Raw genomic sequence first — 25820 nt, 5'->3', positions numbered from 1 at the left:
TCATCCTCTGCATTTAACCCATCTGAAGCAGTGAACACATGCGCGCACACACACCCAGAGCAGTGGGCAGCCACACCAGAGCGCCCAGGGAGCAGTCAGGGGTCAGGTACCTTGCTCAAGGGCACTTCAGCCCAAGGCCACCCCATGTTAACCTAACTGCATGTCTTTGGACTGTGGGGGAAACCAGAGCACCCAGAGGAAACCCACACAGACACGGGGAGAACATGCAAACTCCACACAGAAAGGCCCTCGCTGGCCGCTGGGTTCCAACCCGGAACCTTCTTGTTGTGAGGCAACCGTGCGAACCACTACACCACCGTGCCGCCCGTGAGATGGCATGTATCTAGACTTCATCTGATCCTTTCCATCTGAAGTCTATTCCACTGTTTTCCTTGGGCATCTATAATGACTGCGTAGCACTTGGAATAGCTTGCAGCCTGCAATATATCCACTAAAACAGATTACGAGCAGTGCAGCTGACAGCTTCATTCCCCTGATTCGATGTGATAAAGGGTCAGAACAACCTCAGGGAGTTTCCTAATACACACCTATGGGAGTAGTATAAACGGATTCTCAATTTCACAGCAAGCTAATCAAACTCTCAATAAAATCAACACTGATCTGTACAGTTACTGATCGCTTTCAAACAACAGGAAGTCATGTTTTATAAGGACTTGTTCTTCAGATATATTATGAAGCCAGGAGTGTGTGGTGACCTTCAAGGACTTGCTCCTAATTTTAGAACAAACTTGTCTGTTACATACCTTGAATTTCTCGCAGTAAAATTTCATTGATTGAAATTCGTGTACAGTACTGTGCAAAGGTTTTAGGCCTTCTATTTTTTTCATATGAACTTTGTTATAGATTTCTATTTTATGATTTCTACAGGCGGCACGGTGGTGTAGTGGTTAGCGCTGTCGCCTCACAGCAAGAAGGTCTGGGTTCGAGCCCCGGGGCCGGTGAGGGCCTTTCTGTGCGGAGTTTGCATGTTCTCCCCGTGTCCGCGTGGGTTTCCTCCGGGTGCTCCGGTTTCCCCCACAGTCCAAAGACATGCAGGTTAGGTTAACTGGTGGCTCTAAATTGACCGTAGGTGTGAATGTGAGTGTGAATGGTTGTCTGTGTCTATGTGTCAGCCCTGTGATGACCTGGCGACTTGTCCAGGGTGTACCCCGCCTTTCGCCTGTAGTCAGCTGGGATAGGATCCAGCTTGCCTGCGACCCTGTAGAACAGGATAAAGCGGCTACAGATAATGAGATGAGATGAGTGCACATTTTACTTCTTATTCAACGGTCAGTAAAAATGAGTGAAGGGGAAAAAATGTAATAGCAGAGGTCGGATAGAGAAAAACATGGTGGTCAGGCATTAGTATTAGTATTCTACTCCCCTCTAATTTCTCCGACAGTCCTGCACTACAGATCATACTGACCACATCCCACCACCCACATGCATTTTGATATTTTCTTTTTGTGTGAGTCAGCACACACAGTAGCATTAACAACAACAGCTGCAAGCTGTGGCACCTCCATATATACTCAGTTCTTTTTCTCATACTGGTGACTCAGTAGGTTTGTGTGATATGATGATTTTATCATCGCACACAATTTTACACTTCCACAATAAACATCCAGGGATGTTTATTCCGATTATATTGTTACCAACCAGTCCTGCCAGCCTTCACACATTTTGCGTAGGACGACACCAGTCCAAGTGATCCCTCAAAAAGAAAAAAGAGCAGTCTATTCCCCCCCTCTCTGATATTAAGTGACATGGCCTGGAAGCCCCGCCCCCTTCTGCTATCTCACATCCGTATTTCACCTGTGATTTTTGTCAAGCTAAACGGAGAATGTTTTGAGTTTCTCATCTCATTATCTCTAGCCGCTTTATCCTGTTCTACAGGGTCGCAGGCAAGCTGTAGCCTATCCCAGCTGACTACGGGCGAAAGGCGGGGTACACCCTGGACAAGTCGCCAGGTCATCACAGGGCTGACACATAGACACAGACAACCATTCACACTCACATTCACACCTACGCTCAATTTAGAGTCACCAGTTAACCTAACCTGCATGTCTTTGGACTGTGGGGGAAACCGGAGCACCGAGAGGAAACCCACGCAGACAAGGGGAGAACATGCAAACTCCACACAGAAAGGCCCTCGCCGGCCACGGGGCTCAAACCTGGACCTTCTTGCTGTGAGGCGACAGCGCTAACCACTACACCACCGTGCCACCCCTATTTTGAGTTTGTTAATGTGAAATAAAATCTATAAATAGATGTTCGACTTAGATAACATTAGACAAGAATAAATTCCTTCAAAAGAAGGACTTTTTTTTTTTTGCAAATTAAACAGGACTGCACCAAAATGCCAAATTGTCTCATCTCATCTCATTATCTGTAGCCGCTTTATCCTTTTACAGGGTCGCAGGCAAGCTGGAGCCTATCCCAGCTGACTACGGGTGAAAGGCGGGGTACACCCTGGACAAGTCGCCAGGTCATCACAGGGCTGACACATAGACACAGACAACCATTCACACTCACATTCACACCTACGCTCAATTTAGAGTCACCAGTTAACCTAACCTGCATGTCTTTGGACTGTGGGGGAAACCGGAGCACCCGGAGGAAACCCACGTGGACACGGGGAGAACATGCAAACTCCACACAGAAAGGCCCTCGCCGGCCACGGGGCTCGAACCCGGACCTTCTTGCTGTGAGGTGACAGCGCTAACCACTACACCACCGTGCTGCCCCGAGAACCATTGTAACTTGTAATTTAAAATTTTTTTCGAGCTCTAAGGGGGGCTCACCCCCTTTGTAACCCCCCCTGCATGGCTGTGCCATGCACGTCTGACCTTGTCAGACTTTTAGATTAGATTGGATTAGATTAGATAAAACTTTATTGATCCCTTTGGGAGGGTTCCCTCAGGGAAATTAAGATTCCAGCAGCATCATTACAGATAAACAGAGAAAAGAAATAGAGAAAACTCATCTCATCTCATTATCTCTAGCCGCTTTATCCTTCTACAGGGTCGCAGGCAAGCTGGAGCCTATCCCAGCTGACTACGGGCGAAAGGCGGGGTACACCCTGGACAAGTCGCCAGGTCATCACAGGGCTGACACACAGACAACCATTCACACTCACATTCACACCTACGGTCAATTTAGAGTCACCAGTTAACCTAACCTGCATGTCTTTGGACTGTGGGGGAAACCGGAGCACCCGGAGGAAACCCACGCGGACACGGGGAGAACATGCAAACTCCGCACAGAAAGGCCCTCGCCGGCCACGGGGCTCGAACCCGGACCTTCTTGCTGTGAGGCGACAGCGCTAACCACTACACCACCGTGCCGCCCATAGAGAAAACTTCTAGATAAATTAAAATAAATTAAGTATTTACATATACAAATATAAAAGAATGAGATATGGGGAAGAGAGGAAGGGAGGGAAAGGGGGAGAAGTGGGGTTAGGGTAAGTGTGTGTGTGTGTGTGTGTGTGTGTGTGTGTGGGGAGGCAGGAGAGATATTGCACTTTATATTGCACATTGTCTGGTATTGCTTATTGTCAGGCTAGGCTACTGCTCCTTCCCGTCCTCTGTCCTCCTGTTACCCCTCCTCCCCCCCAGAGAGGAGCTGTACAGTCTGATGGCGTGAGGGACAAAGGAGTTTTTGAGTCTGTTCGTCCTGCACTTGGGAAGGAGCATTCTGTCACTGAACAGGCTCCTCTGGTTGCTGATGACGGTGTGCAGAGGGTGACTGGCATCGTCCATGATGTTCAGTAGTTTGTCCATAGTCCTCTTCTCTGCCACCGTCACCAGAGAGTCCAGCTTCACGCCGACCACAGAGCCGGCCCACCTGATCGGTTTGTCCAGCCTGGATGTGTCCTTCTTGGATGTGCTGCCCCCCAGCACACCACGGTGTAAAACAGGACACTGGCGACCACGGACTGATAGAACATCCACAGGAGTTTCCTGCAGATGTTAAAGTACCGCAGCCTCCTCAGGAAGTATAGCCTGCTCTGTCCCTTCCTGTATAAGTGATTTTCAGGTTTTTGAAAATTTTATACTTGCACCCATGTATTATGCTGAGAAATGCTGGCAAAAATGTATACGATTTTTGATAAAAATCTTATCAGTAAATCTTATAAAAAAGATAAATGTTGACAAAAATTGCTACTATGTTTGTTGTTGTTGTGAACGAGCGAGTCGCCAGAGGTCCATAACCGGGGTCCGTACCGTAGGATACGGATCCGCTCACCAGCCAATCAGAGCGCAGGATTTGGACCGCGAAAAAAATAATCTGGGATTATTTTATCTCCCTTGCCAGTGCCAAATTTCGAATCTCCAGCTTCCCTTCAGAAAAAAAAAAGTTTGTAACATGTCTGAGCAGGGCGGCACGTTGGTGTAGTGGTTAGCGCTGTCGCCTCACAGCAAGAAGGTCCGGGTCCAAGCCCCGTGGCCGGCGAGGGTCTTTCTGTGCGGAGTTTGCATGTTCTCCCCGTGTCCGCATGGGTTTCCTCCGGGTGCTCCAGTTTCCCCCACAGTCCAAAGACATGCAGGTTAGGTTAACTGGTGACTCTAAATTGACCGTAGGTGTGAATGTGAGTGTGAATGGTTGTCTGTGTCTATGTGTCAGCCCTGTGATGACCTGGCGACTTGTCCAGGGTGAGCCCCGCCTCTCGCCCGTAGTCAGCTGGGATAGGCTCCAGCTTGCCTGCGACCCTGTAGAACAGGATAAAGCAGCTACAGATAATGGATGGATGGATGGATGGATGTCTGAGCAGCATATTCCATAAGAGCCCACTTTTCAGATTAAAAAAGAAACCATAATGAAGGTTTTGGTGTGAAATGAAGAAGCGAGTGTGACAGTCAAAGTGTCCAGAAGAACTGTGGCTGGTTTTGTAAGATGCTCAGTAAAACCTACAGCTCATTTCCACATAAAACTGCACTCATTGGACCTCAGACTATTTTTTTTTAAAGCAAAGGGAATTTCGTCTCACGCCAAATATTGTTTATAGTATTTTTTAATGTTGAAACATTTAATTTCATTACTTTTTAAGCCATTTTTGGTCGACAGCATTTCTTTACATGCTCCTAAGACTTTTTCACAGTACTGTAAATTCACTCCACACAGTAGCCTGTACCCAGTTTTATATGTTGTCAATAGAAACAACAGAAACTCGAGTAAATGTACAGCATCGGTATGCCAACAATAAATTCCCGACTGCACAGCCAATGATAATGTTACACCCTCTCATACTCTCCTTAATCCTGAAATGGTGGAAATTCTCATTTTCCTATCTCCTTTTAAGCGGTTCTGAGCGAGTCAATTGTTTCTCATGATTTGTGTGTGTGTGTGTGTGGTAAATCACAAGCAGGGAAAATTCAACACCTCCTAATAATCACGCTGAGTCTATTCCACTGAGGTTCGAAATGAAACATCTCCCTCTTCACTCTCTTTTTTGGCCCGTATGCTCTTTCTGTCTTATTACGAGAGATCCCAGGGCTGTTCCCTGTACAGTGTGTGAGCTTGCTGTCATGCTCCTGTCGAGAAAATCAGGATGTTTATCTTTGCAGAAATTTGGTGACATTTGATTAATACAAAAACACGCAATGTATGAGGTAGAAAGCATTAGCTCGCTGGTAATAGATAGTCAAAGAATCTGTTTTATTTGCTTTCAGAACCTAGTAACGGAGTGCACGTAATCTGGATTATGTCATCCGATTAGTAAAATTAAGTACTTGTAATCAGATCAGGGCACATCTGAAATATTGTGTATTCCAATATCCAGACAATCGTATGAGATTAGTCACTTAATTTATAGATGGATGGATTGCGTTCGCTCAGCCAGCAGAAACAAAGTGACGTATAATCAGATGATTGTTTTGATTTTTCACACCGTGGCCTAAATTATTATTATGTCCTTATCACCATAGAAATGTTCCTTTTTTAGAATCCATGTAACAAAGCATGTAATGTATAAAAGAGTGTTATTTTTTATTCTTCTTTTTTATATTGCGCATGTTTCATACAAATATGTTCACATGCGGGCGGCACGGTGGTGTAGTGGTTAGCGCTGTCGCCTCACAGCAAGAAGGTCCTGGGTTCGAGCCCCGGGGCCGGCGAGGGCCTTTCTGTGCGGAGTTTGCATGTTCTCCCCGTGTCCGCGTGGGTTTCCTCCGGGTGCTCCGGTTTCCCCCACAGTCCAAAGACATGCAGGTTAGGTTAACTGGTGACTCTAAATTGACCGTAGGTGTGAATGTGAGTGTGAATGGTTGTCTGTGTCTATGTGTCAGCCCTGTGATGACCTGGCGACTTGTCCAGGGTGTACCCCGCCTTTCGCCCGTAGTCAGCTGGGATAGGCTCCAGCTTGCCTGCGACCCTGTAGAAGGATAAAGCGGCTAGAGATAATGAGATGAGATGAGATTTTTTTCTTTACCAAATTCTAACAGAAAACGAGAGCGCCCGAAAGGGAAAACCGAGCCGAGTCGCCATTTTGAATCCTCATTCACGGCTGTAATGCAAATGACTTCCTCCTCGGTATACAAGTGCACTTCCATGGCAGGAAAAAAACTACATTTTGCCACCTATGTAGTCCCCTATTTATACAAAATTGAGTCATTCAGGATTCAGCCATGTTTTTGCTCGACCAAAGTTATACAGTATTATGACCTTTATGTTGCATAAATAAAGCCATTTGGTGAAACTTTGAAGAAGAGATTGTACTGGTTTAAAGTTTTTACCTAACGTAATATTCAGTGATGGGAATAACGACGTTAGAAATAAACGGCGTTACTAACGGCGTTACTATTTTTAGTAACGAGTAATCTAACTAATTACTTTTTACATCGTTATAACGCCGTTCCCATTACTTACAATAAAATACTATGCGTTACTTTCTTAAAGCTGTTCTCATCTGGCACGCTGCTCGTTCAGCCTTTCTTTACTCTGCTTTAGTGTGGGGCGGGGAGATGCGAGACAACGGCATAGTAAGCCAATCAGAGTAGATTTGGACAACATACGTAGGTAGGCTCCGCCTACTGCACTACTGTGCACACTTTCAATCGGAAGACCCAGCGATGGCGAGCGGTCAGCCCAGCACTGCGCTTTCACATTGGAAATACAGCCATTACTTTTCATTACTTCAAATAAAAGGCAAAAATGTCTACGTGCAATGCACATTATGTCGAGGAACAAAGCGTTTGTCCTCGTCAGTGGCCAGTAATTAGTAACAATTTTAATAACTACAAAAATATATTAAATTTGATAGATGTCTTATCTCACATTGTCCCACAAAAATATTAATATAGTGTAGATAACGTTATTAATTGGTTCTGTTAAGTGTCCATTTCAGTCATTAAACACATTTAACATTCACTTTTATTATGATTACACTAATTGAATTTGATTTTTTTTTTTTGGGGGGGGGGACACAAAATGTAACGGAATAATTACTTTCCCTGGTAATTAGTTACTTTTATGACAAAGTAACTCCGTTATTAACTCAGTTACTTTTTGGGAAAAGTAACTCGTAACTATACTGTAACTAATTACTTTTTGAAAGTAGCGTGCCCAACACTGGTAATATTATGCATTAGGATAACATGGTCCAAAATGGGCCACATTAACTAATGAGATCAAACTGTTAGCAAGTTAGAGGTTTTTATCTTTCTCCTGAAATGTTTTCTTGTATTTCTTCTTCCTCAGGGTAGTAAAACTCGCTTTCGCTGTGAACACTGTCATTATCACTGTCCGTGCTGTAAAATTAATCCTATTCTCCTGAGAAATGCTGGCAAAAATTTATAAGATTTTTGATAATCTTATAAATAAATCTTATAAAAAAAGATAAATGTTGACAAAAAATGCTATGTTTGTTGTTGTGAACGAGCGATAAATAAATATATATAATAATATATTTATTTTTTGTCTGTGTTTGTGCAGGTTGGGGCAGTCAGAGCTCGAAGGTGCAAATCCACCATAACACCTGGCTGCATTTCCCTGGCCATAATCTACGCTGGATTCTGACCTTCACGTTGCTTTTTGTGCACGTGTGCGAGATCGCCGAGGGAATCGTCTCCAACACGTACTCGCTACCACACACATACTGTACAGGCACAGACACATATAGACGTGTAAATGCATTCAGTTATTAAATTACATTTCAGAAGTACCTTCGGCTGAATAAACAAGGATCTTACAATCAGACCAGAGCTTTTTTTAGAGTAATTCCACCGTGCCAATGGAAACGATTTCATATGTATACATACACTGAGAATTTGTATTTCCTAACAGGGAGATGAAGTCAAATCACTTGCACCTTTTTCTACCTGCACTAATGGGCTTCATAGCAGCTACTACATCAGTGGTCTATTACCACAATATTGAAACGGCCAACTTCCCCAAATTACTCCTCGGTAAGTCAGTACAACCACGACGATCGACTTAGCAACCATGATGAATGTGTTTTTGTCTATGTTTATCATAATACAAACAGAAAAACATTGCTGTGCTGGAGAATAATTTTTAACATCTGTAAATCATTACACAGCACTGTTCATCTATTGGGTGTTGGCATTCATCACCAAAATCATCAAGCTGTGGAAGTTTGCAGAGGAAGGAGTGGGCATACAGCATCTCCGCTTCTGTATCACGGCTCTGCTTGTGGTGCTGTACGCCCTGCTTATGGCTGTCGAGATCAATGTCATACGCATCAGGGTAGGTACTGCCTGGGTCAGAAGTTCTTTAAAGCAAGAAAAACGCATCGGATTGTTTGGGTTAGTAGGTGGGCTTACTGGAATAAGAAATAGAGCAAGAAACCCAGTGCCGTAAACTCAACTAATGACTAAATGTGACAATAACGTAACTCTTCACTAGCAAGCTGTACAATACAATCATATCATAGATACTGTAACTGTATTTCTTTCACGTCGATGGGGGTGAATACTTATACAGCTTTTACATTTGTCTTTGTAAACAGTTGGTATGTACTACCAAGTAAGTCCATTCAGATCCAGGTTGTAATACTAGGCATATCAGGTGAAAATTCAAATTCAATCCAAATTGCTTGAAACGGCTCCCGTTGAGTTCAGAATCTGATCAGAATTTTACAGAATTAAAATCTGTTGATCGGTTCTTGAGATATTACAAATCAAAGATTGAAAAAAACGGCTTAATTTTTCGAAAACGGCCGTAATATTCTGTCTGAGGATCACATGGTCCAAGATGGGCCTCATTAACCAATGAGATCAAATGTTTTTTTCTTTATAACGTTTCTGTTTTTCAAGATATTTACATGGAAATTGGCAGGCACATAGATGGTTGGTATACTGAATAGAAAGTTTGAAAAATTAGTAAAAAACCAATTACGCAAATTAGTATTTAATTAGTATTAATTATGCTAATTCGGTAAAAACGTTAAATCGTCTTTATTACGCAATAAAAAAAGTAATAGAAGATTATTTCTAATCCCCTCTTTGTGCTCTGTAGGCCTTTGTATTTCTCAAAAGTAGGGCCTACTAGTGTTTATATGAAAGAATATAAACGATAATATTCACAACTTTCAAGCGAAACCTTGAAAAAAAACCCTGTCTGATCCACATCCAGTAAACAATTCCAACGAATTGAATTGAAATTGACACTCGCGTTTCTGACTTCCGTTTTTTAAAAATATCTTTCCGACCACTAAAATCTCAATATTTGTCATCAAAACAACTCCAGTTGTACTCTAAAATAGTTATTTATTTACATGAATCAGTTTGATTTGAACAAATAAGTAGGTAAAGCTCTGAAAACTCACTTCAAAGTCTCCCGTGAATCACATCAAAACTAGCAGATGGAAAATTTCGCTGAATCCTTCATCAGAAACCGTGAGAGCGAGAGAACATCCCTATAAAAGTTATCTGGTTGATATTCATGAGTAATCCAGTCGGAAACCAATCAGGAGCGAGAGAGCGAGAGCCTGATCACTTTTCCGTGACTCAAAAAGCACCAGCAGTTTCCCGACGTCCTGCGAGCAGACAGTGAACTCTGTCGTACCGACTTCAACCTGCCGTTACTCCCAAACTACTGAACAGATCTTAATGAGATTAATTTCTTTGAAAAGCAGAAATTATAAGCTTTTTAATGATCGTATTCACGATAGAAAATATTCAAGAGTTCAGCAATGATAGATTTGTCTCTAATAATATTACAACACATGGAAAAGTTCAAGAGGAGGGTGAATATTTATCGGTTACCAAACACTTTTTTTTTTTTTGTTCTGGCCTGCTTGACCTTGGACTAACCACTGGTATATACTGTACTACCGTTCAAAAGTTTGGGGTCACCCAGACAATTTTGTGTTTTCCATGAAAAGTCACACTTTTATTTACCACCATAAGTTGTAAAATGAATAGAAAATATAGTCGAGACATTTTTCTGGCCATTTTGAGCATTTAATCGACCCCACAAATGTGATGCTCCAGAAACTCAATCTGCTCAAAGGAAGGTCAGTTTTATAGCTTCTCTAAAGAGCTAAACTGTTTTCAGCTGTGCTAACATGATTGTACAAGGGTTTTCTAATCATCCATTAGCCTTCTGAGGCAATGAGCAAACACATTGTACCATTAGAACACTGGAGTGAGAGTTGCTGGAAATGGGCCTCTATACACCTATGGAGATATTGCACCAAAAACCAGACATTTGCAGCTAGAATAGTCATTTACCACATTAGCAATGTATAGAGTGGATTTCTGATTAGTTTAAAGTGATCGTCATTGAAAAGAACAGTGCTTTTCTTTCAAAAATAAGGACATTTCAAAGTGACCCCAAACTTTTGAACGGTAGTGTATGCACTGAGACAGAATTGAATAAATCAAATCCATATCCAAGAGATGATTCACGGTTGGTTATTTGAACATGTGTGAATGCATCCTGTAACATTTCTTACCTTCAGACTCTTGTCATCAAATTTTGCCTGCTTTCAAATAAATTCTCGAAAAATTAAAATACTTCCAGAAATATTCCATAAACGTAAACGTACCAAGAGACTTTCCGTTTCGCATACTGAAATTACGTACTGGAGCAAAACACCTCATAGCAATATTACAAAAAATGTACGAGGGAACAGCTGCTTCGATACGTGGATCAACATCAAAGTTTGACGTGCTCATTGGATGCAGACAGGGAGGCCCAGAATCACCATGCCTCTTTAATTATTACTTTGAATATATACCAAAAGTCACTGCTCATGAAATTGATCAAGCCTACCCAGGTGGCTGGGGTGTTTCATTTGAACACAATATCCTGCATTGGTGTACGAATAGAGAACAGAGAGGAAAGAGAAAACTGAGAGGAATAGACATGATCAGATGGATACTCTACACAGATGATGGAGTCCTCTTCTGCAAATCTGTTCCTGAGGCTGAGACCCTACTTGCAATAATCAACAATACGTGTAATCGGTTTTGGTTAACAATATCATTCAAAAAAACCAAGACGCAGGTGTTTAACAATGATGAACTTGCTAGAAAAGATTCTCTCATCAGTGTTGGAGATGAAGCAATATAGAATGTTCAGTAATTTACATACCTTGGCCAAGTTATCAGTCACAATAAAGCAGTGTGCTTCACCAGTTATCGTATCGAACAAGCAGTGGCAAAGCTGACTGAATTCTGCAATGTTCTAACCGATAAGACCAGACTCATCGAAAGCTATTAGAAAGTTTTGTGCGTTCATGGTGAATGTACGGGACACAAGCATGGTATCCTTCTGAGGAAACTTGAAGTATGTTGGATCCAGTGTTTGAGAAGCATGGTGATAGGCAGTTGGAAGCGAAATAATATACGGTGCCTTGCAAAAGTATTCATTCCCCTTGGTGTTTGTCCTGTTTTGTCGCATTACAAGCTGGAATTAAAATGGATTTTTGGGGGGTTAGCACCATTTGATTTACAAAACATGCCTACCACTTTAAATCTGCAAATTGTTGTTTTATTGAGACACAAACAATAATTAAAGATGAAAAACAGAAATCTGGAGTGTGCATAGATATTCACCCCCCAAAGTCAATACTTTGTAGAGCCACCTTTAGCTGCCATTACAGCTGCAAGTCTCTTGGGGTATGTCTGTATTAGCTTAGCACATCTAGCCACTGGGATTTTTGCCCATTCCTCAAGGCAAAACTGCTCCAACTCCTTCAAGTTAGATGGGTTGCGTTGGTGTACAGCAATCTTCAAGTTATGCCACAAATTCTCAATTGGATTGAGGTCTGGGCTTTGATTAGGCCATTCCAAGACATTTAAATGTTTCCTTTTAAACCACTCCAGTGTAGCTTTAGCAGTATGTTTAAGGTCATTGTCCTGCTGGAACGTGACCCTTCATCCCAGTCTCAAACCTCTGGCCGACTCAAACAGGTTTTCCTCTAGAATTGCCCTGTATTTAGTGCCATCCATCTTTCCTTCAGTCCTTTCCTGTCCCTGCAGATGAAAAATATCCCCACAGCATGATGCTGCCACCACCATGCTTCACTGTAGGAATGGTGTTCTCAGGGTGATGGGTTTGCGCCACACATGGCGTTTCCCATGATGGCCAAAAAGATCAATTTTAGTCTCATTTGACCAGAGAATCTTTTTTCACGTGTTTGCAGAGTCTGCCACTTGCTGTTGGGCAAACTCCAAACTTGTTTTCTTCAGCAATGACTTTTTTTCTGCCCACTCTTCCATATAGCCCCGCTCCGTGGAGTGTACGGCTTAAAGTGGTTCTATGGACAGATACTCCCATCTCTGCTGTGCATCTTTGCAGCTCCTTCAGTGTTATCTTTGGCGTCTTTGTTGCATCTCTGATTAATGCCCTCCTTGCCTGGTCTGTGAGTTTTGGTGGGTGGCCTTCTCTTGTCAGGTTTGTAATGGTGCCATATTCTTTCCATTGTGCTATAATGGATTTAATGGTGCTCCCTGGGATATTCAAAGTGTGGGATATTTTTTTTATAACCCAACCCTGATCTATACTTCTCCACAACTTTGTCTCTGACCTGTTTGGAGGCTCCTTGGTTTTCATGTTGCTTGCTTAGTAGTGTTGCAGAGTCAGGGTCCTTCCAGAACAGGTTGATTTATACAGACATCATGTGACACATCATGTGACACTTTGATTGCACACAGGTGGATCTTAATCAACTAATTATGTGACTTATGAAGTGAATTGGTTGGACCAGCTCTTATTTAGAGGTTTCATATGAAAGGGGGTGAATACCTATGCACACTCCAGATTTCTGTTTTTTTTCATCTTAATTATTCACAATAAAACATCAAGTTGCACCTTTCAAGTTATAGACATGTTGTGTAAATCAGATGGTGCTAACCCTCCAAAATACATTTTAATTCCAGCTTGTAATGCAACAGAACAGGACAAACACCAAGATGGATGAATACTTTTGCAAGACACTGTACTAGAGGAAAACGAAGGTACTGATGCAGATTATAGCTCCACGTCCAACAACGAGCAAATCAGGAAGCTTGTTGGTACTCAAACTGTGAGCAGCTTCATTGATGCACAATACATTAAATATACTGCTCATGTACAGTGCAATGCAATAATGAGTACACCCCCCCTGAAAAATGACATTTTTCACAGTATTAAAATGAACACAAACAATATGTCCCAAACAGTTCCTTGATGATGTTTATTGCACTATGTTCTTACATTATAACTCAAGCAGAAAGGTGAAAAGATGCCTTAAATTACATATTTTTCTGTTTCCGTGAAAGTGGGGTGGAGCAAAAGTGAGTACACCCCACAACAAACTCAATTACATCCAGTACATTTAGTACTTTGTATGGCCTCCATTATTTGCAATGACAGCCCCAAGTCTCCTTGGCATGGAGTGCACAAGTTGACAACATTTGGCTACATCAATCTTTTTCCATTCTTCAAGGATGACATCTTTCAGAGCCTGGATGTTGGATGGAGAGTGATGCTCAACCTGCCTCTTCAGTATTCCCCAAAGAGGCTCTATAGGGTTCAGATCAGGTGACATACTTGGCCATGGAATCACTCTCACCCTGTTCCTCTTCAGAAAGTCAGCAGTGGCCTTAGATGTGTGTTTTGGGTCGTTGTCATGTTGAAAAATGGCACGACGACCAACGGCCCGAAGTGATGGAAGCATCTTAGCTTTCAGTGTAGAGCAGTACATTTGAGAATTCATGATGCCATCAATGAAATGCAGTTCTCCAACACCCGCAGCACTCATGCAACCCCACATAAGAACACTACCCCCTCCATGTTTCACTGTGGGCACCATGCATTTTTCCTTGTATTCCTCACCCTTGCGTCGCCAGACTGTTTTGAAGCCATCAGTTCCAAAAAGATTGATTTTGGTCTCATCACTCCAGAGTATAGAGTCCCAGTAGCCTTCATGCTTTTCAGCATGTGCCCTGGCGAACTCTAGATGGGCTTTTTTGTGACTGGGCTTTAGGAGAGGCTTCCTTCGGGGATGACACCCATGCATGCCATTCCGCTGCACTGTACGGCATATTGTGTCACGTGACACATTCACTCCAATTTCAGTCTCTACTTCCTTAGATACCTGTTGTGCACTTGCATGCCGATTTTCCTCAACTTTTCTCATTACAAGCCGCTCCTGCCTGGGTGTTAATTTTCTTGGCCGGCCTGTACGTCTCTGTACTTTGGCTGCAGTTCCATCTGTCTTGAATTTTTGGATCACTTTTGCAACCGTGTTCTTACTGATAAGTAAGGCTTTACTGATCTTCTTGTAGCCCTCACCTCTCTTGTGTAAAGCAATAATCCGCTTTCTCAGATCCAGAGACATTTCCTGGCCATGAGGTGCCATTGCTGACAGCAGGAAATGGGAAAGGGTGGTTTGCTTTAGGTAACAGCCTTTTGTAGCCAACTGCCTAATTAACACCTGTGTAATGACTAATTAGACTCACCTGTGGTTAATTGTTTGTTCAGGTCCACATTGGTAGCCTAAAAAGTTGCTTTACTCAGAGCCCTTCAGTGGGGTGTACTCATTTCTGCACCACACAAATTTCACTAAAACTGAAATAAAAATCATTTAAGTTATATTATTAGCCTTTGTTTTGAGTTCAAAAGCTCAACAGAACCTGTGTTTAACTGAGTCTGGGAACATTTTGGAAATATATCTTTGTGTTCCTTGTCATATTGTGTGAAATGTTACTTTTCAAAGAGGGTGTACTCATTATTGCATTGCACTGTATGTAGAGCTGAGAATACGTCTATTACAAAGAAAATGATGTTTGCCAAACCAACCAGGAGCCATTATTGAGAGCCAGAGATCAAAATATAAAAAACTGCTCGGAATATCAATTGAGCAAGCTAAAAGACTTAGACAGTCAAGGAATGAGTTCACCAAGCTAGTACAGAAACGTACTCTTTCGTCTCCGTGACGACAAGGATCACTGATGGAGGATTCTTCAGGTACAGGTAGGTATTTACAGTGCCGTGTTTGCCATCTTTCCCTGCAGAAGTATGTGTTCTTCACTAACCCTCAGCGAGTCAAACCACCAGAGGACCTACAGGATCTGGGCGTGCGCTTCCTCCAGCCTTTCGTTAACCTGCTCTCTAAGGCCACATACTGGTGGATGAACCCACTGATCATGAGTGCGCACAAGAGGCCCATCGAGCTGAAGAAGATCGGCAAGCTGCCCATCGCCATGAGGGCTTTGACCAACTTCTTGCATCTGAGGGATGCTTATGACGAGCAGAGGGTGAGTCGAGATGATTTAGGGATGGCCTAACATACCCATTCTGTCATATTATTTTGAAATTTTTTGATAGTGTAAAATTCAAATGAGAAATGAGTTTGTAGCTGGGCATCCATAATGTCCAGTAGTTTCCAGAAAGACGTGTGTTGTGTGTGATCACAGGAGAATGCAGAGCGGCTGGAAAAGACTCCATCCATCTGGAAGTCCATGTACCACGCTTTCGGTCGGCCCATCCTCCTCAGTAGCACCTTCCGCTACATGGCCGACCTCCTGGGCTTTGCCGGACCACTCTGCATTTCTGGAATTGTAGAGAACCTGAACCAGACGAACAGGACTGAAGACTTCAGCATGAACAAGGTGTGCTGGTTCGGTATCTTTGAGCTATATTTCGAGATTTAAGTCCAACAGTTATGTTAGTATTTACGTGGATGAAGGTAAGCGTATTCAGAGATGGCTAAGCATCTGCATAAGTCAATTTTCTGGCTGAGCCATTCAGATTATGCAAATTGTACACTCACCAGACACTTTATCAGGAACACATGTACACATTATCTAATCAGCCAATCAGGTGGTTAGCAGTGCAATGCATAAAATCACGCAGATACAAATCAGCAGCTTCAGGTCATGTTCACGTCAAACATCAGAATGGAGCAAAATGTGATTTCAGTGATTTTGACCGTGGCATGATTGTTGGTGCCAGAATGAGTGGTTTGAGTATTTCTATAACTGCCGATCTCTTGGGATTTTCACACACAACAGTCTCAGAATGGTGCAGTAAAGAAAAAATGTAAAGTAAGGGGCGATTGTGTGGACAGAAACCTCCTTGATGATGAGAGAGGTGAACAGAGAATGGCCAGACTGGTTCAGGCTGATAGAAAGGCTATCGTGACTCAGATAACCCCTCTGTATAATAGTGGTGAGCAGAAAAGCATCTCGGAATGTACAACATGGCGAACCTTGAGGCAGATGAGCTACAACAGCAGAAGACCGTGTTGGGTTCCAAGTCTGGCAGCCAAGAACAGAAAGCTGAGGCTGCAGTGGGCACAGGATCACCAAAACTGGACAGCTGAAGACTGGAAAACGTAGCCTGGTCTGATGACTCTTGATTTCGCAGAGATGGTGGGGTCAGAATTTGGCTCCAACAGAATGAATCCGTGGACCCAACCTGCCTTGTGTCAACAGTCAACAGTCCAGGCTGGTGGGGGTAATATAGTGGTGTGGGGAATGTTTTCTTAGCACACACTGTGCCTGTCAATCGCTTGAATGCCACAACCTATTTGAGTATTGTTGCTGACTGTGTGTATCCCTTCATGGCCACAATTTACCCATCTTCCAATGGCTACTTCCAACATGGTAATGCAACATGTCACAACACAAAATTCGTCTCAAACTGGTTTCATGAACATGTCCGTGAGTTTAATGTTCTTCAGCCGCCTTCCCAGTCACCGGACCTGTATTTAATAGAACATCTTCGGGATGTAGAAGAACGAGAGATTCACAGCATGAAAGTTCACCTGAAAAATCTGCTTGATGCAATCATGTCAACCTGGACAACAATCTCACAGGACTGTGTCCAACCATGCCATGAAGATCTGAGGCTGTTTTGAGAGCAAAGGGAGGCCCTACCCAGTATTAGTATAGTGTTACTAATAACGTGCTCAGTGAGGGTATAATCATGTAGTTCATACTTCCAAGGATGCCAGATTTTTCTTCAGTAGACGTGTCTGAGACAGGGTTTTACAGTAGTCTTTGGTTTAGACCACTGCATTAAAACACACACAAACACTTGTCTCTCAGGCAAAAAAAAGAAGCATAGAAGAAGGAACCTTTAATTGTCACATACACACTTCAAGCACAGTGAAATTCATCCTCTGCATTTAACCCATCTGAAGCAGTGAACACGCGCGCACACCCAGAGGAGTGGGCAGCCACACTACAGCACCCAGGGGTTCAGTACCTTGCTCAAGGGCACTTCGGCCCAAGGCCGCCCCACGTTAACCTAACTGCATGTCTTTGGACTGTGGGGGAAACCGGAGGAAACCCACACAGACACGGGGAGAACGTGCAAACTCCACACAGAAAGGCCCTCGCCGGCCACTGGGCTCGAACCCGGAACCTTCTTGCTGTGAGGCAACCGTGCTAACCACTACACCACATGCGGAAAATGCAGGCTAAATACAAAAGTGGCTGTAATGTCATATAATATAACCAAAAAGCAAAATGAAATACAAAAAAAAAAATTATGCACTTGAGAATGGCAAGCACTGAAATAAACATCCAATATGAGTGCAGTGTTCAGGAACAAAAAAAAAAAACATTGGTGTTGACTTTAAGGGGACAATAATATTAATTAATCGTCACTTATTGCATGTATTTAGAGCTCAAAACATACATTACTGTACTTCAATTGACAGCTTCACCGTGCATGCTGTAACTTTCATACAAATTCAGAATAACACTTAAGTCTTTAGTTACTGTATGTCTGAGGTCTGAATAACGATGTGCTCAATTTCTGTATTACTAAGTGCGCGTAACTCGACTATGAATACGGCTTTGTGGACGTACCGTATGTTGAAGAGTGTCTGAGAGAAAATACAACCCCGATTCCAAAAAAGTTGGGACAAAGTACAAATTGTAAATACAAACGTAATGCAATAATTTACAAATCTCAAAAACTGACATTGTATTCACAATAGAACATAGACAACATATCAAATGTCGAAAGTGAGACTTTTTGAAATTTCATGCCAAATATTGGCTCATTTGAAATTTCATGACAGCAACACATCTCAAAGTTAATATCATCAAAAGATTCAGAGAATCTGGAAGAATCTCTGTGCGTAAGGGTCAAGGCCGGAAAACCATACTGGGTGCCCGTGATCTTCGGGCCCTTAGACGGCACTGCATCACATACAGGCATGCTTCTGTATTGGAAATCACAAAATGGGCTCAGGAATATTTCCAGAGAACATTATCTGTGAACACAATTCACCGTGCCATCCGCCGTTGCCAGCTAAAACTCTATAGTTCAAAGAAGAAGCCGTATCTAAACATGATCCAGAAGCGCAGACGTCTTCTCTGGGCCAAGGCTCATTTAAAATGGACTGTGGCAAAGTGGAAAACTGTTCTGTGGTCAGACGAATCAAAATTTGAAGTTCTTTATGGAAATCAGGCACGCCGTGTCATTCGGACTAAAGAGGAGAAGGACGACCCAAGTTGTTATCAGCGCTCAGTTCAGAAGCCTGCATCTCTGATGGTATGGAGTTGCATTAGTGCGTGTGGCATGGGCAGTTTACACATCTGGAAAGACACCATCAATGCTGAAAGGTATATCCAGGTTCTAGAGCAACATATGCTCCCATCCAGACGACGTCTCTTTCAGGGAAGACCTTGCATTTTCCTACATGACAATGCCAAACCACATACTGCATCAATTACAGCATCATGGCTGCGTAGAAGAAGGGTCCGGGTACTGAACTGGCCAGCCTGCAGTCCAGATCTTTCACCCGTAGAAAACATTTGGCGCATCATAAAACAGAAGATACGACAAAAAAGACCTAAGTCAGTTGAGCAACTAGAATCCTACATTAGACAAGAATGGGTTAACATTCCTATCCCTAAACTTGAGCAACTTGTCTCCTCAGTCCCCAGACGTTTACAGACTGTTGTAAAGAGAAAAGGGGATGTCTCACAGTGATAAACATGGCCTCGTCCCAACTTTTTTGAGATGTGTTGTTGTCATGAAATTTAAAATCACCTAATTTTTCTCTTTAAATGATACATTTTCTCAGTTTAAACATTGGATATGTCATCTATGTTCTATTCTGAATAAAATATGGAATTTTGAAACTTCCACATCATTGCATTCCGTTTTTATTTACAATTTGTACTTTGTCCCAACTTTTTTGGAATCGGGGTTGTACGTGAATGGACTATAAAGAATAATATTATGTAGAAACAAGTGTTTTACTGGGAAATACGCTACTCGTATCGTCCATACAAACTACATCCAGGACATATTTTCCAATCGATGAATTGCTTTGATAAATTCGGGTATTTTTTTGTTTGTGAATGTGTCGATATAATAAAAAGAAAATCACATGTTGGCTTCAAGATATGAAGTTTAACTTCTTGTATTGAAAAACTCACATTGTTCATACGAAATACATCGTAGATCTGAGTGACATATTTAAATAATAATATTTGGCATTGAGTGGTACAGTATATCAGATATATTCCATTCAGGTAGCATGATACTGAACGAGTCGAAGACGAGTAGCTGAGTGGAATATTTCTGATATACCATGAAAAAAGCCAGCCAACATTATTACTATACATACAGATTCCTTTTGGGTGTTCAATGCATCTTTCTCTTTCAAAATTCTCTCAAAATCTTCCGTATTTAACAAAGCAAACCTGGCAGCCATGTTTGTTTACAAATTGTCACAGTCACCAGCACAGAAGTTTTACGTATAATACATGTCTTATGGCATTTTCCATTCACTGCAACAGTTTACTGTGGGCGCCGCCGGTGAACAAAGAAATGCTTCTGTTCATGCGCAGCAGGAAACTCTCTCATTAAATATTCGCATCAGCTTCGACGTGTGAGATCATGTTGTCTTGATAACTATGCAATATCATAAACCATATTCAACACTCATTCTCCATTGGGTAGAGTGATGTAATACATGTAGGATAAGCGATATGCTCACAATATTGCATGCTATCAAACCAAATGAATGAAACCTGCTAGAGCGGAATAGAACACATTTTTATTCCATTGAAAAAGTGTCCTATAAGTATAATAATAAAATAATATTGGCTGGCTTTTTTGTGGTCTATCAGATATATTCCATTCAGCTAGCATGATATTAAACGAGTCAAAAATGAGTTCGGTATCATGCTAGCTGAATGGAATATATCTGATAGACTGCAAAAAAAAGCCAGCCAATATTATTATACATACACACTCTCTTCATATCAGCATTCTCGAAGGCCAACGCAAGCTTAGCCGTGACTCGGATCTGTTAGCGCAGCAGTCCAGTTACCTTCGAGACGGTGTAGTGTTAGTGCAGACCAATGCTAGCGCAGTCAAACTGAATATTATTATCATTATGTTCCCTGTGTAATTTACTTAGTTACTTTTAAAATCAACATCGACAGCTCCACGCAACGGAGCGACCTGACAGCCAGAATTTTCTCAAAATCTTCCGCTTGTAACGACGCAAACCTCGCGGCCACGTTTGTTTACAAGCTATCACTCACTAGCACAGAAGTTTTACATCTCCGACGTGTCTCTTTTCCAGTTTTTCGATGTCCGTTGGTATGTTTTTCTCTTGTAAATATGTGTGAAAATAGCTAATGAAGTTTTGGTAGCCTTTCGGGTGTTCAACGCGTCTTTAGTTTCAGTTTTCAGTTTTTTTATTTAGTTCTTAAACCGAGCACTGGATTAGCCTCGTCTTCCCTCTCTCCCAGCCGACAAAAAAAGGATTGTACGCATGCGCAGCAGAAAAGTTTTGTCATTGGGTCTTCACATGAGCTCCGATGTGTGATGTCGTCTTGTCTTGACAATGTGCAATATTATAACAATATTGCACGCTCATTCTCCACTGTGGAGAGTGGTGGAATACATGGAGGATAAGCGATATGATCACAATATTGCATGCCATCAATAAACCCACTAGAAGGGAATAGAACGCATGTTTTTATTCCATGGAAAAAGTGGCCTGTATGTATAATAATTCCCGATATGTCACTCAGTGTTTTCCCGCTGACTGGACGCACATTGTCAAAATGGTGAACCAGTTCAAAATTAAAATTCTTTTGATTAACTTGCTTTTTTTTTTTTGGATGTGTCCATATAACGAAAAAACATTACATGCTGGCACAAGGATATGACGTTTATTTTCTCATGTTGAAAATATTTCACTCGTTCGTTTCGCTCGCTTGTGATATATATAAATAAATGTACATTCACCACTCGAAGATAAATTCACATCTTCATATTGACTGTGTAATATCATTTTTATATGTACACTACCGTTCAAATGTTTGGGGTCACTTTGAAATGTCCTTATTTTTGAAAGAAAAACACTGTTCTTTTCAATGAAGATCACTTTAAACTAATCAGAAATGCACTCTATACATTGCTAATGTGGTAAATGACTATTCTAGCTGCAAATGTGTGGTTTTTGGTGCAATATCTCCATAGGTGTATAGAGGCCCATTTCCAGCAACTCTCACTCCAGTGTTCTAATGGTACAATGTGTTTGCTCATTGCCTCAGAAGGCTAATGGATGATTAGAAAACCCTTGTACAATCATGTTAGCACAGCTGAAAACAGTTGAGCTCTTTAGAGAAGCTATAAAACTGACCTTCCTTTGAGCAGATTGAGGCCAAGTTTACATTAGACCGTATCTGTCTCGTTTTCTTCGCGGATGCACTGTCCGTTTACATTAAAACGCCTGGAAACGCCGGGAAACGGGAATCTGCCAGGGTCCACGTATTCAATCCAGATCGTGTCTGGTCCGGTGCTGTGTAAACATTGAGAATACGCGGATACGCGGATACGCTGTGCTGAGCTCTAGCTGGCGTCGTCATTGGACAACGTCACTGTGACATCCACCTTCCTGATTCGCTGGCGTTGGTCATGTGACGCGACTGCTGAAAAACGGCGCGGACTTCCGCCTTGTATCACCTTTCATTAAAGAGTATAAAAGTATGAAAATACTGCAAATACTGATGCAAATACTGCCCATTGTGTAGTTATGATTGTCTTTAGGCTTGCCATCCTTCCACTTGCAAGTGGTAAGTGATATGCGCTGGGATCACACACACAGCGGCTCAGTCCCGAATCACTGCTCGTGCACTTCACTCGCGTGCTCTGTGAGCTGCGCAGGGCCGGAGTGCGCACCCTCCAGAGGGCACTCGCTGTTCAGGGCGGAGTGATTTGGAGCGCAGGATGCCTGCGGAGCCGAGCGTATCCGTGTATTGGCGTTGCTGTGTGCACGCGAATCATGTATTGGTGTTGCTGTGTGCACACTAATCGTTTTAAAAACGTTAATCTGATGATCTGCTGATACGGTCTAATGTAAACCCCACCTGAGTTTCTGGAGCATCACATTTGTGGGGTCGATTAAATGCTCAAAATGGCCAGAAAAATGTCTTGACTATATTTTCTATTCATTTTACAACTTATGGTGGTAAATAAAAGTGTGACTTTTCATGGAAAACACAAAATTGTCTGGGTGACCCCAAACTTTTGGATGGTAGTGTACAAGCCAGAGGCAATGGGATATGCGTTCCAAAAAATGTTGGGTATAAATCATAGAAGAAGTCATCCTTAATATACACCGATCCATAATGCAGGGTCAAGAACATAAGCTGTGCTGAAAACCAGATAAGAAAAAAATACAAATGACTAAGTGGAACTCAAAACCATGGAAACAAGGAATCGGGGGAGTAGGACTATTGCTTAGAATAGAATCCAGTGGTAATATGTGCAAGACTTTAAGATTTAAACAGAGAAAGTTACGGAGAGGTTATGGACAGAGACAGTATTGATCAGCCAGGACGGAGATGAAGAAGGGGTAAGCTAAAACAGGAACAAGACACAAAGATCCTGTGACAGGACACTCTAGGTCTTAACTTTGTCACTAGATTTACTGTTAGTGTGTGATGATGATGATGATAAACCTGTCTGTAAATGTACAGTTAACTTGCAGTGTGTCTAAAAATGCATTGTACGCACAGCGTCTGCAGAAGGCCTTAAAAACACGACATGTATCCAAGCCCAAATGAACTCACAGACACTCCACATTCCAGTGTGTCCCTTGTGCCAGTTAGGTGAGATACGATCTTAATGAAATAACATAATGGGATGTATCTTTCTGTATCTGTCAGACTGTTATCGCTCAATCAGGTCCACCCTCATTTATAGCAATTAACAAATCATATGACCTCATGGGCTGATATGGTATTATCAGGAGTCTTGCCATTTCATGTGTAGCGTCATCTGCCGTGATTCACCTCTGACATCATATCCGCACAGTCACAATGCCAAGAGCACAGATACTGTAGGAACACCTACTGTGACATTTTCTCACCACTCCAGTTAAAATCATATCAGCCAACGCCTTTATTAGGTTTATTAGATAACCGCGAGCAAGGAGTGTGTAACAGAGACAAGAGATGACATCACTGCACGTGACAGTGATGACACAGTTACGTAATGAATAGCGTCGTTGAGGTCATTTTAGTGTCTGTAGCCGGTCAAAGGTGAAGATCGGGTTAACCTCGTTGAAAGGGAGCAGGCAGCGAGCGAGAGCAGATGCGCATATCTGTGTGATCTGGGATATTCTACATTCACATCCCACCCACTCTGACACACTCTGGTTTCTGCCAGTGATGCAGAACTGACAAAACAACGCAAAGATTTTTTTTTTTTTTAATGGGTCTCCTTAACTGAATATTCTTCCATATTTGAAGATGTGATGCATGCCTGTGACTGCGTTTATGGATTATTAGTTCTGTGCCTGAAATATTTGTCACTGTACACCGCTTTGTTGTTTATTTCCAAAGCGTATTCTTTTTCTGTTATGACTTGCAGATCATCTTTTCGACAGTGAGTTTTGGTCCATCTCATCTCGTCTCATCATCTCTAGCCGCTTTATCCTGTTCTACAGGGTCGCAGGCAAGCTGGAGCCTATCCCAGCTGACTACGGGCGAAAGGCGGGGTACACCCTGGACAAGTCGCCAGGTCATCACAGGGCTGACACATAGACACAGACAACCATTCACACTCACATTCACACCTACGGTCAATTTAGAGTCACCGGTTAACCTAACCTGCATGTCTTTGGACTGTGGGGGAAACCGGAGCACCCGGAGGAAACCCACGCGGACACGGGGAGAACGTGCAAACTCCACACAGAAAGGCCCTCGCCGGCCACGGGGCTCGAACCCGGACCTTCTTGCTGTGAGGCGACAGCGCTAACCACTACACCACCGTGCTGCCAGTTTTGGTCCATGGTGGGTTTTTTTGGTTTTTCCCCGCCATGGTTCTTGTTTTAACCTTGTTTGTGTTTTGCGCCTGTAAGACAGAGGATATACTATTTGGAGTCTACTTTATGCCCTCGGCGGAGCTGTTCAGAAAGGCGTATGTCCTGGCTGTGCTTCTCTTCCTGGCTCTGGTGCTCCAGCGCACCTTTCTACAAGCCTCCTACTACGTCACTATAGAAACAGGCATCAACCTACGAGGAGCACTGTTGGTAGGTTAAGGGTGGGTTTGGTTACACTGACATTAAGTAGAAGGATTGAAGGAATATTTAATAGAAAATTGGCTTAGTAGATACAAAATCATGCACGTTGATTGTGTCTATAGTAAGCATAGATGCTTTATGAGCTTCAGCTTCAGCTAATCGACCAAATATCTGTTGTCTGAGATTTTGTCACGCTCGAACCACCTCTTATACTTTTTATACTGAAGCGCTGTGTTGCTAGTGTGCCACTGAGGATAATTGCATTTTGCCAGGCAATGATCTACAACAAGATCTTGCGTCTCTCCACTTCCAACATGTCTATGGGAGAGATGACCCTGGGACAGATCAACAACCTGGTGGCAATAGAGACCAATCAGCTGATGTGGTTCCTGTTTCTGTGCCCCAACTTGTGGGCAATGCCTGTGCAGGTAAGCAAAGTGCTTGAATCCCTAAAGTCTCCTCATGGAAACAACAAGGATTCAGTGTCTTTATTTTTAAACATTAAAGCAGAGCTATAGAGACCTTTGAACCACTACAGGCTTACAGTAAATTAAATTGATACTATGTACTGTACATACAGTGTCTTGCAAAAGTATTCATCCCCCTTGGTGTTTGTCCTGTTCTGTCGCATTACAAGCTGGAATTAAAATGGATTTTTGGAAGGTTAGCACCACTTGATTTACACAACATGTCTAGCATTTTTTTTTATTGTGACACAAACAATAATTAAGATGAATAAAACAGGAATCTGGAGTGTGCGTAGGTATTCACCCCCCCCCCCCCCCAAAGTCAATACTTTGTAGAGCCACCTTTTGCTGCCATTACAGCTGCAAGTCTCTTGGGGTATGTC

At 42.5% G+C, this 25820-nt stretch overlaps 2 protein-coding genes across 3 annotated transcripts in view; one reads left to right on the top strand and one right to left on the bottom strand.

Annotated features, from left to right (window-relative positions):
- LOC132869632 (plexin-B2-like) overlaps positions 1-25820 on the bottom strand; it is a 495410-nt gene that overhangs the window by 383770 nt on the left and 85820 nt on the right. The window lies entirely within an intron of this gene.
- The window catches only part of abcc9 (ATP-binding cassette, sub-family C (CFTR/MRP), member 9), a 139707-nt gene that overhangs the window by 28245 nt on the left and 85642 nt on the right, over positions 1-25820 (top strand). For both annotated transcript variants that reach the window (XM_060902921.1, XM_060902920.1), the window contains exons 3-9: positions 7936-8077; positions 8287-8408; positions 8543-8709; positions 15471-15713; positions 15873-16067; positions 24809-24979; positions 25243-25398. In XM_060902921.1, the coding sequence (XP_060758904.1) occupies positions 7936-8077; positions 8287-8408; positions 8543-8709; positions 15471-15713; positions 15873-16067; positions 24809-24979; positions 25243-25398 (1196 nt within the window). The remainder of the gene's footprint in view (positions 1-7935; positions 8078-8286; positions 8409-8542; positions 8710-15470; positions 15714-15872; positions 16068-24808; positions 24980-25242; positions 25399-25820) is intronic.

The sequence above is a fragment of the Neoarius graeffei genome, chromosome 21 (genome assembly GCF_027579695.1).
Source record: "Neoarius graeffei isolate fNeoGra1 chromosome 21, fNeoGra1.pri, whole genome shotgun sequence".
Taxonomy (NCBI): Eukaryota; Metazoa; Chordata; class Actinopteri; order Siluriformes; family Ariidae; genus Neoarius; species Neoarius graeffei.
The sequence above is the reverse complement of the archived record's forward strand: the minus strand, read 5'-3'. Positions and strand labels throughout refer to the sequence as shown.